Source organism: Dendropsophus ebraccatus, chromosome 3 (genome assembly GCF_027789765.1).
Source record: "Dendropsophus ebraccatus isolate aDenEbr1 chromosome 3, aDenEbr1.pat, whole genome shotgun sequence".
Lineage (NCBI taxonomy): Eukaryota > Metazoa > Chordata > Amphibia > Anura > Hylidae > Dendropsophus > Dendropsophus ebraccatus.
The window spans coordinates 39,952,356-39,964,789 of record NC_091456.1 but is presented as its reverse complement, the minus strand read 5'-3'; the positions used below and the strand labels follow the sequence as shown (position 1 = coordinate 39,964,789).

At 40.0% G+C, this 12,434-nt stretch overlaps 1 protein-coding gene across 1 annotated transcript; it reads right to left on the bottom strand.

The window, feature by feature from the left end:
• Window positions 1–10,702: 10,702 nt before the first annotated feature.
• Window positions 10,703–11,632, bottom strand: LOC138786435 (olfactory receptor 6B1-like). The gene has a single exon (XM_069963423.1). It carries the CDS (start codon window positions 11,630–11,632, stop codon window positions 10,703–10,705), a length of 930 nt encoding a protein of 309 aa, XP_069819524.1.
• Window positions 11,633–12,434: the final 802 nt, after the last annotated feature.

The following is a 12,434-nucleotide window of genomic DNA, read 5'->3' as shown; positions in this document are numbered from 1 at the left end:
CACTTTTGGCGTTGCCCAAGGCTCTTTACTTGGGCCTCTTCTCTTCTCCATCTATACCTCTGGCCTGGGACATATCATAGAATCCCACGGCTTCAGGTACCACCTCTACGCTGATGACACTCACCTCTTTGGTCCGGATGTCACCTCTTTGCTATCCAGGATTCCAGAGTGTCTGTCGGCCATATCTTCCTTCTTCTCCTCTGGCTTTCTAAAACTCAACATGAACAAAACAGAACTAATCCTCTTTGCCCCATCGAGCTCCACCCAGCCATGTAACCTGTTAATCACTATCAATGGCTGCACTCTGTCCCCTGTCCCCCAAGTCCACTGCCTTGGGGTCACCTTTGACTCTGCCCTGTCTTTTAAACCACATATTCAGGCCCTGACCACCTCCTGCCGCCTTCACCTCACATTTCCAGAATCCGCTCTTTTCTCACCCCTGACTCCACAAAACTGCTGGTACATGCTCTTATCATCTGTCGCTTGGACTACTGTAACATCCTCCTCTCTGGCCTTCCATCTAACTCCCTTGCTCCCCTCCAGTCTATCCTTAACTCTGCTGCCTGACTAATCTACCTTTCCTCTCGTTTCACCTCTTCCTCTCCCCTCTGCCAATCCCTTCACTGGCTCCCCATTGCCCAACGTATTTACTTTAAATTGTTGACCATGACGTTCAAGGCCATCTGTACATCTGTGACCTGATATCCAGCTACTGTCCCTCACTCATCCTTTGATCAACCAGTAACCTCATTTTGCGCTCCCCCCTTGTTCGTACCTCGCACAACCGCCTCCAAGACTTTGCCTGAGCCTCCCCCATACTCTGGAACTTACTACCCCGACACATATGGCTCTCATCCACCATCAAGTCCTTCAAAAGTAACCTGAAAACCTATGTCTTCAAACTAGGCTACAACCTACAATAACTCTGCATCACCATTGACTGACTACACTTTACCTTATAGATTGTAATTCCTTGCGGGCAGAGTCCTCTTCCCCCATGTACCACTCTGCCATTTGCCTTCATGTAATGTGTTTTTGAACTTGTATTGTTCCTGTTTGTTACCCCCTATCTCTTGTATAGCGCTATCTATATATATATATATATATATATATATATATATATATATATATATATATATATATATTTTTATATATATATATATATATATATATATATATATACTACCGTTCAAAAGTTTGGGGTCCCTATTTTTGAAGGAAAAGCACTGTACTTTTAAACTAGTCCGAACTTTAAACAAATACACTCTATACATTGCTAATATGCTAAATGACTATTCTAGCTGCAAATGTCTGGTTTTTGGTGCAATATCTACATAGGTGTATAGAGGCCCATTTCCAGCAACTATCACTCCAGTGTTCTAATGGTACAATGTGTTTGCTCATTGGCTCAGAAGGCTAATTGATGATTAGAAAACCCTTGTGCAATCATGTTCACACATCTGAAAACAGTCTAGCTCGTTACAGAAGCTACAAAACTGACCTTCCTTGGAGAAGGTTGCGTTTCTGGAGCATCACATTTGTGGGGTCAATTAAACACTCAAAATGGCCAGAAAAAGAGAACTTTCATCTGAAGCTCGACAGTCTATTCTTGTTCTTAGAAATGAAGGCGTTTCCATGCAAGAAATTGCTAAGAAATTGAAGATTTCCTACAACAGTGTGTACTACTCCCTTCAGAGGATAGCACAAACAGGCTCTAACCAGAGTAGAAAAAGAAGCAAGAAGATAAGCACATTAGAGTCTCTAGTTTGAGAAACAGACGCCTCACAAGTCCCTAACTGGCATCTTCATTAAATAGTACCCGCAAAATACCAGTGTCAATATCTACAATGAAGAGGCGGCTGCGGGATTTGGGGCTTCAGGGCAGAGTGGCAAAGAAAAAACCATATCTGAGACTGGCCAATAAAAGAAAAAGATTAAGATGGGCAAAAGAACACAGACATTGGACAGAGGAAGACTGGAAATAAGTGTTGTGGACGGATAAATCCAAGTTTGAGGTGTTTGGATCACAAAGAAGAACCTGAAATGAAAAGATGCTGGAAGAATGCCTGATGCCATCTGTTAAGCATGGTGGAGGTAATGTGATGGTCTGGGGTTGCTTTGGTGCTGGTAAGGTGGGAGATTTGTACAGGGTAAAAGGGATTCTGAATAAGGAAGGCTATTACTCAATTTTGCAACGCCATGCCATACCCCGTGGACAGCGCTTGATTGGAGCCAATTTCATCCTACAACAGGACAATGACCCTAAACACACCTCCAAATTGTGCAAGAACTATTTACAGCAGAAGCAGGCAGCTGGTATTCTATCGGTAATGGAGTGGCCAGGGCAGTCACCAGATCAGAAACCCCATTGAGCTGTTGTGGGAGCAGCTTGACCGTATGGTACGCCAGAAGTGCCCATCCAACCAATCCAACTTGTGGGAGCTGCTTCTAGAAGCGTGGGGTGCAATTTCTCCAGCTTACCTCAACAGATTAATAGCTAGAATGCCAAAGGTGTGCAATGCTGTAATTGCTGCAAAAGGAGGATTCTTTGACGGAAAGCAAAGTTTGATGTAAAAACAATGTTATTTCAAATACAAATCATTATTTATAACCTTGTCAATGTCTTGACTCTATTTTCTATTCATTTCACAACGTATGGTGGTGAATAAGTGTGACTTTTCATGGAAAACACAAAATTGTTTGGGTGACCCCAAACTTTTGAACGGTAGTGTATATATTAGATTACATTTCAGCAAAGAAAACAAAATGTATTTAGAAGTTACAATCAAATTTTAAATTTAAGAATTGAGCGGTTGTCGAATGGCCAAAAAAGATGTGTAAACCTAGCCTAAAGTAGTTTAGTTTAGATCAAACTTTGGCACTCTAGCAAAACTATAACTCCCATCATACTTCCCAGTCATTACTGATATACAGTACAGTATACTGAAGTTGTTTTAAGGTACATGACTATAATTTCTTTCAAGTTATTTTTTTTTTTTAATTTTCTTTCTTTATTTCACTTTTTGCTCAAACGGAAGTCAGAACCCCAGTGCAAAAAAGGTATGGTTACTGTCAATGGTCCCTGCTGTGTTAGAGGTCTTTATACCATCCAGATTCTTTGCCTTTATGGTCCCATTGTGAGGCTTGCATGGTAATTGTAGAGACTTTTCAAGGAAGAGATTTTAAAGATACATTGCAATAAAATTTTTTAAAAAAAGTATTAATGCAGAATCTGCGGTTTCCAAATCAGGCAGTTGGGAGTCAGGTTACCTCCAATGAAAAGGGCCAAAACCTCAGTGCAGCTTCAATGTCGTGACAAATCTACAGTGAGTATACACACATATATATTTTTGAGTCGAAAATTACCTTCATGAGTTATGCGTGTCTACAAGACAAATTCTGCATTGAGAAAGCCAATTTTATACAGCACTATTATATAATGTTACATGTTTTTTTCTAAGGGGATTAAGCTTCTCCAAGGAGCGTGGCACTGATCTAAGGGAACAATCAGTGTAAATAGTAAAAGTTTAACCTCTTCTCACTACAGAGAGTTTTTCCCTCCTTTATTTTTATTTTTCCATCACCAGAGCCAGCCTTTTTTCTTTATTGTACTTTTTTTGGTACATTTTTAGTTCGGTAAAACTGTAAGCTTTTTTTCTGTCGGTCAGTACAATTACAGTAATAGAGAATTTTTGTAGTTTTTGCTTTGTTATACTATGTTAAAAATTGCTTTCTATTGTCATATTCTGTTTTTTTTCATCTAGGAATTTGTGTGGGAGTCAGTGTTTTTTTGCTAGAGTACATGTGACTTTTTTATCACTTTTTAGCATGTAAAACTTTTTCATTCACAGCTTTCACTAAACAAGATACATAATGTTTTATAATAGCACATACATTTTAGCTCACTGTTATCCCAGTCACACGGTATTATAATCTTTTTGTAGTTTTTTATTTGTTAAAAATTTTATTACAGTGATTGTAGTGCAAATTCTGTCCTAATTTCCTCAAAAGTCTTTAGGTATCCAAACCTAAATAAATGTTCCACTAGCGTAATTCTGTGATTGTGCCAAAAAGAGTGATCGCTAACATTATCCAATTGTGTCAACTGTAAATTTCCCCACAATGGGGTATAAGAAGTATACCCTGTAATACCCAAAAGTTTCTTAATTTTCCACCATACCTTCCCCCACATTCGCACCATCTTCCATTCTTTATATACGGGAAGGGACCACCTATGGGAATCCAGGAATTCATATAGCGAGTGGTAGCTCAAGTTCTCAATACCAAAAACCACCTCTCTCCACTGTGTATTATCATTCAGCTTTATCTGAAGGATTATATACAATAAAAAAGAAAAACAAAAATCTGGCAAAGACCAGCTCCCCATATCAGATGGTAAGGTAAAGTCTGCATCTCCTTCCTCCCCAAATCAATTTACCTAAAATAACTTCCAGGCGCAAAAAATAGCCATCCGGGATCTAGGCCGGTGCTGCTTTAAGATAATATAAAAAATAGCTGATAACCCAAATAATGTTGATAAAATTACTTTTTATTAATTTTTTAATTAAAATACATGTTAATAACAGAAAGAAGAATCGGCTTGAACGCCTTTTTCGAGGTGCCTCGATAAAGGCGTTCAAGCCGAAACGTACGTCGGGGCACACGGCACTGGGCTTCTGTGTACCAACACATACGAGGTATTGAAAATTGTATCCTTCGATGTTTGTTGATGTTACTAGTTATGTTTGTTTGATCATACTGAGGGGAAGCTGTATTACGATGCTCCCAATGTTTATATCTCTGTGTAATTTCCAGCAGATTTTTCTTCATTACAAAGTATATAGCCCATGTGCTCTGCCAATCCAGTTCCAATTCTTCTTTCTGTTATTAACATGTATTTTAATTAAGAATGAATAAAAAGTAATTTTATCAACATTATTTGGGTTATCAGCAATTTTTTGTAGGTTTTGTTGTTAGTTAGTGCTGAGTTATCCCCCTATTTCTTCCCCAATATGATTATGACACTAGTTAATTATTGGAAGCAGGGAAGTTAGTCTTACTGTGGCATATAAGTGATTTAAGATAATATAGTACTTGTGGCTAGACCACCATTTTTATCAAGGCTATTCTATTGGACATTGACAATGGTAGTTTAAGCCAAACATTGATCTTGCCTTTCAACCTATGCAAATAAGGCTTAAGATTTAATAAAGCATATCTTTCAGGGTTTGCAGCTACTTTTATCCCTAGATATTCAAGGTAATCTACCTTTCTCTTGAGAGCCAAGTGTTTCAAAGACTCCGCTGGTCCAGCTCTAACAGTGTTGATTTGGTCCAGTTAATTTGGAACCCAGAGTAGGAACCAAATAGTGTAAGTTGTTCCTTCACCGCTGGCAAGCCAGTGCCTGGATCCCGGATAAACATCAGCACACATAATCACCTTGCTGTCTCTACCTTTTAGCCCAAACCCTTCTATCCGTTGGTCTTTTTTTAACAACTGTGAAAGGGGTTCAATGTAAAGAGCGAACAAAATTGGCGAATGTGGAATTACAGTGAACGATTAACGATAATTTCAGGTTCAGATCTAAATCAACGATCAACAACATATGAACGATTTTTGACGTAAGCAAGCAAAGACCTGAATGCTCACACGCTCAACATCCTGTTCTGGTTACTACATTCACATAAGACAGATCTGGATTGAACACATTGGGTGGGATTTACTTAAATTAGGCCCCACCCTCTTTCCCCCAGCCAAATTCACTAAGAGACGCACGCCTTTTGAACAACATACATTTGTACTATTGTGGTCTTTGAAAACCTTTGCTGTATGCCAATGGTTCTCAACCTGAGGTACGCATGCCAAAAGGGTTATGCGGCACAGGTTGAGAGGGTACATGCGATTCCCTGTGTGATAAAAAAAAAGAATTACTTTTGCACTGGCACGTTACTAAATGCTAGCTAACTTAATGCTACCATTCATGTCCTGGGGTGGGGGTCAACTGTCAGCCCGTTAACTGTATGCGCTCCCAATCAGGAGCTGTAATTGATGAAGCAAGGAGCCATTGGCTCCACAACCTGCCAATCACTCTTAATGCCAAATGTAGCATTGTGCTTTTGGCCACAAGAGTGCTCCCTCCCCCAGCACTTTGTCACACAAGTGACCTTGTGCACTCGCAGTGTGGGGAGGGAGAGGTGAGAAGGTGCAGGATGACCGCTCTGGAGCCCTGCAGCAAGGGAGTATGGATTCTTTATAATTGTAATTACATAGGGGGCATGCCTACATGCAGTGTGCCTATAATAGGTGGTGCTATCTTCTGGGGGGATACATTGGCTAACAGGGGGATTTTTGTATAGGAGTACATAATCTCCCTGTTAGCAGGTGCCTAATACATAGGAGATACTACATACTGGGGTTGTGGGGCTGATTACCAAGGCCGTTACCTACAGAGAGTTGCCTAATTTTGGAGGAAACCATGTACTGGTGGGGTCACTGCTAGGAATACTAAAATATTGGGGGATTGCCTACCTGGGGATATTGTCTACTGGGGTGAGGTTACCTACATTGGGGATACTACCTATGGGAGGATGCTTGCAGCAGTCAGAGATCGACACTGCTAGTGGCTATGCAAACTGGATAGCGCTCTCGATCTTAAAATATAGGTAACAAAAGTCCTTCATATGGGGGTGCTCACGCAATAATGACGGTGTCGTCAGGCAAACTCAAATCCACAACATTGAGAAAGGAGAAGAGTGCATTGTTGTGGGATTTATATACAACAGGTTCATAAAAAGAGGAGTGTCCCTCATTGCCATGTGACTAGCCTCCTCTCAGTGACATCACCAACCAGAATTTTGAAGTGTAGAATTGTGGTTATAATCCAAGGATAAGCAGGGACCGGTGTCAGTCCATGGGGAATCTTCCTTGTAGTCTTTATACTTCAGAAGCGATAACTTTACCCTTATAGTGAGACTAGTTTTGGTGTTGTGATATAGTAAGATATCCACATTAGGCCCCTATTGCCTGAGAAGTATAGGTGGTGGCTGAGAGTAGTTTTATGAGATATTGGGGTATAGAAAACCTATATGAGTAATCTAGCATAATTAGCATCTGGAAGGGATATATAGAAATTTATGTGGTAGATTGATAGGCTCAATAGTCTTAATCACCCTCGTGACATGACCTGCGAGTAATGATCATCATAGGGTCCATTTGAACCTCGGCATATAATAGTCACCAAACATTATCTTTTATAAAAGATGGCAGGAGCAATCACAGTAGTAGTGTGTTTTTTACACCCCAATAAAACTAATCCCCCCCCCCCATAAAAATAGGCAGTTTTACAGGCACATAAGTGGTCTAATGACCAGGCATTTAAATGTTACATGTTGCCAACTTGGCACAACTTAACACTTTGCACGATTAGGCCTACAAAACATATAACAGAAGTGCCCAAAGGGTGCATACAACTGAAGCTCTATACCCATCCCTACTTAGCAAGAAGGTAATGCAGAACAAGATATAGGATTGACCTATATTTTGTGGCACACACAGTTGGGGGCACTTGTCAATGTAGGATGACAGCCATCGTGGTGGAATATACCTCACAGGCTCCAGGGGAATGACTGCCACTATTCCACTATCCATAGTGTCAGTCACTAGAGGGACTATGTAGGAGGGGCTAGTAAGATGGGACTGGCCACTGAGGGGATGGTTTCTACTCCTCTGAGTCAGCTTCCTGATAGTGGTCTCAGGTGTGTCAACTAGGGCTTGAGATAGGTTCAGGGGATCTTCTCCCACTCTTCCAACTCCATGAGGGTAGAGGAAGGCTCTAGTGCCAACACACCCAGCCAGGTGATTGTGGCAGCCCTCTATCCACATAGCCCTTGCATAGGGATATACTCTACCTCCTCATTGGGTTAAAGATTATCCATGAACTTCTAGGAGGTAGTCCTTTTTTATGGAGCTAATGCCAACAAATAGGGTACAGCCATGCTGTAGATGCCTTGGGAAGCCATACCCCTTGTATCTGTAGAACTAGCCTCCACTCAGGACCCACTTCACCCAGGTATGGATGCTCTTCTGATGTCCCACTCCTGCTGCTCGTTCTTCTTCTTGCCAAACCCAGTGGATTGTTTTTAACTGAGCGAAACCTTGGTCATATTATAATCACATGTCACATGTAAGGTGAGCCATATTATGATGTCATCAGTAGGAGGAACAAGATGTTTAAATGTTGGCTGATGTGAAACAGTATTTGTCGTGACCAAGGGTGCGGATAGCACCAGAAACACGTAGACATTTTTGTGAGAAGCACGCTGATGTGTCCATGGTCTTATGGGTCTTGGAATAAAGAAATTTTGATTGACCTGCAAACGCAGGTTCCTTGTATCTTGTCAGTCTAAATTAATGCCCCCCAGTATCTTTACTGTTTACTGCACATATTTGAATAAAGATTAAAAAAAATGGTGATAAATAACTAAAATAGACCAACATAAAAGAGGTAAAGGGTCTTCCCACAAACCTTTCTATGCCCCCTAGTGTTGGGCAAATACTCGATAGCAAAGTAGTGAGCACCTGTGATCATAGAGTTCAGAAGATGTTTAATTCACATAAGCCAATACCTATACTACCTACAATAGGACCCCTAAATAACTATCCGTCCATAAGCACAGCTTCCAAAATATATACCTAACAAAAAACAACAATGCTGGACAATAATTCCATATATACCAAAAAGTATCTCTTTATTGATTACATAGCAAAGATAAAAACAGTTCAAATTTAAAAGAAACAGGAAGCAAGTACATACATTGGAGGGATGGTGAGCAAACAACAAATTAATAACATGTACAAAAATGCATTAGTAGCTATATGTGTATATATATATATATATATATATAGTGGTAAAGACATATAGAAGACAGAAAAAGGAACTGAGAAGAGAAGACGGGGCCACAAAGAATAACACGATACTAGTAAATAGGTAAGAAAGTCCACATATGGACCCCAGTTGGTAACTTCACATAACCAGTCAGAACAACTCACCACATGGGCTCAAAATAGAGTTATTGCCCAACACCACCACTCACCCAATGCTGCGTTTCGCCAACAAGCTTTGTCAAGCTTTGACCCTTGACAAAGCTTGTAGGCGAAACGCAGCGTTGGGTAAGTGGTGGTGTTGGGCAATAGCTCTATTTTGAGCCCATGTGGTGAGGTGTTCTGACTGGTTATGTGAAGTTACCAACTGGGGTCCATATGTGGACTTTCTTACCTATTTACTAGTATCGTGCTATTCTTTGTGGCCCCGTCTTCTCTTCTCAGTCCCTTTTTCTGTCTTCTATATGTCTTTCCCTCCACATATTATATATATATAACCATTTATACACATATAGCTACTAATGCATTTTTGTACATGTTATTAATTTGTTGTTTGCTCACCATCCCTCCAATGTATGTACTTGCTTCCTGTTTCTTTTAAATTTGAACTGTGTTTGTTGTTCTTTGCTATGTAATCAATAAAGAGATACTTTTTGGTATATTTGGAATTATTGTCCAGCATTGTTGTTTTTTGTTAGGTATATAAGCCAATACCTATAGTAGTCTGCTTGTCTAAGAATGAAAAAGGAATTATACTTGTTTGGCCTCTTCTTCTGCAGATAAGATGTTGAAACTTATAAATACAGCCCGATCACCAAAACAGAGAGCCAAAGATCAGGTAAACTAGTAGAAGAGCTAAGAAACATGCTCGTCCTCCTCTGAACGCTTAGGAGGACATTTATTTATTTATCAAACTAATTGCGTCTGTGTTTAGTCTAATAAATCTAGTTTGCGCTCAAAATAAATCTAATATGAATTTATGAAGCTTTTTTAGACTATCCAAATTAGATGCGACTTTTTGAATTAGATTTTTTGTTGTTAATTAGATCGAAAGTGCGTCAGAATTCTTTTTTAGCTAAATCTATTAACTGCGCAATTTTTAAAAAAGTTGCATATATTGGCGCATCGCTAAGTCTGCTCTGAACCAGGTGAATTTATTAGACTAATTAAAAGACCATTATTTTTAAGGCACATTTACTATGCTATTAGACAATTTACATAAATCTGACTAAACACATTAGATTGGAAATTATGCCAAAACATCTTTGACAAAATCGTGTTTTTAGATTTGTTAGTAAATATCCCCCTTAGTGAGCAGAGTACAGTGGAAGAAGAAGAAGGAAGACAAGGTTAAATACTGTGACTCTATAGGAAATTTTAAAAACATATCATGTGAAAGAAAAAAAGTCAAAGAGCATACAGACATATAATTTTTTAGGAACTTTATTAAGAAGAAGAAAAAAAAAAGAAAAAATTTAAGAAAATTAAAAAAATTATTAAATAAAGGATAACTCCTTTAAGTGTTTTCAAATTACAGTTATTTCATTTCCAGATATTCAGGCAGCTATTGAAAACTACGGTTCAAGATGTGAATGTCTTTTCATGGTAAAGGAGCCATCCTCTCTATAGACCATCCTCTCAGAGACCAAGTATGTATAACTTTAAGGTAGGGACAGCTGTCTGTGAACACATCATTAAAAAAATGTTCATCAGTAATAATTGGGACATATACTGTAAGTGCTATGGACCTAAAAACCATTTGAACCCTTTTAAACAAAACATCAAAGTTCTAATTAGCTAATATGGTTTTATACTGTATATTCTAATAACATAGCCTAAAAGTCTTTCTAATAGATTTTTTCACCTCACTATTCCTAAGGCAATAGATGAAGGGATTTAAAAGTGGAGTCAAAACAGAATAAAAAATAGACACATATTTATTTCTATCAAACGGACTGATCTTTTTTGGTCTTGCATAGATAAAAAACGTTGTGGAATAAAATATGGCGACTACTGTAAGATGCGATGCACATGTGGAGAAGGCTTTCTTCCGTCCAGCACTCTTTGGAATTTTCAGAATTGACCTTATGATACATAAATAGGTGATCACAATTACAGCAAGAGGGACAAGACTAACTATCATGCCGAGAATGAAATCCACGAATTCAGCGAGAGAAACGTCTGTACACGCCAAATTCAGCACTGGAGATATATCACAGAAAAAGTGGTTGATAATGTTAGGACCACAGAAGGAGGATCTGAAAATAAAGATGACTTTAAACATAGCTATAGAAAAGCCAAGCACCCAGGATCCAACGGCCAAACATAGGCAACAAGTGTTACTCATAATGACTGTATACCGCAGAGGGATACATATTGCCACGTACCTATCAAAAGCCATGACTGCTAAAAGGACACATTCCGTGCAGGCAAGGGATATGAAAATGTATAGCTGAGCCATGCAGGCAAAAAAGTTGATCTGTTTGTTTTGAGTGAGGATATTATGTGGGAGATTGGGTACAGTGACCGTGACATACCAGATTTCCAAGACAGAAAGACTGCACAATAGATAGTACATTGGTTTGTGCAGTAAACTATTCATTCTGATGGTTACAATGATGACCACGTTTTCTGATACAGTTAAAATATATATTATAAGGAAGATGGTGAAGAGCACAGGTTGTAGTTTTGGATGTGCTGGGAATCCAACTAAGATAAATGCAGTGATGTTGTTACTTTGGTGTTCCTTCATAGTTACTTCCACTTGTAATTTAGGTGAACTGTACGAAAAGCAGAAAAGTACAGGGACTCCAACATAGAGCAATTCTAGAGAAAATAGGAATAATCAGGATATATGTAAAGTAGAAACTTAAAGGGGTTGGCCACTTCTTATACATTATTACTGAAAGGGCCAATACTTAGACCTATGGTGCCTTCAGGGATTCTATTCCCCTTTAGGCAAGGTCCTCCGGCCATTCATACGGACTGCGCGTCCCCGCTGCACTCCTCCTGCATCCCCCGGAAGTTCGGCCCAGGAGAGGCATGTGATCAGCAGTGCGTCCACTGCTCCTTCCCGGCATCCACTTCGCGTCAGGCATTTGGCGCATGCGCAGTGCTCTCCTGTCCCGCTCTGTCTAAGGATCCTGGTATGTGTACTAATGAGCACATCAGAACGGGAGAGAGGCAGGACGAGAGAGCACTGCCAGCAAGGCATTCAGTCTCTGCTCAGTGCTCTCTCATCCTGCCTTTCTTCTGTTCTGTTGTGCTCAGTAGTACACATACTGTACCAGGATAACACAGCGGGACAGGAGAGAGGCAGGACGAGAGAGCACTGAGCAGAGACTGAATACCTTGCTGGCAGTGCTCTCTCGTCCTGCCTCTCTCCCGTTCTGATGTGCTCAGTAGTACACATACCAGGATCCTTAGACCGAGCGGGACAGGAGAGCACTGCGCATGTGCCAAATGCCTGACGCGAAGTGGATGCCGGGAAGGAGCAGTGGACGCACTGCTGATCACATGCCTCTCCTGGGCCGAACTTCCGGAGGACGGAGGAG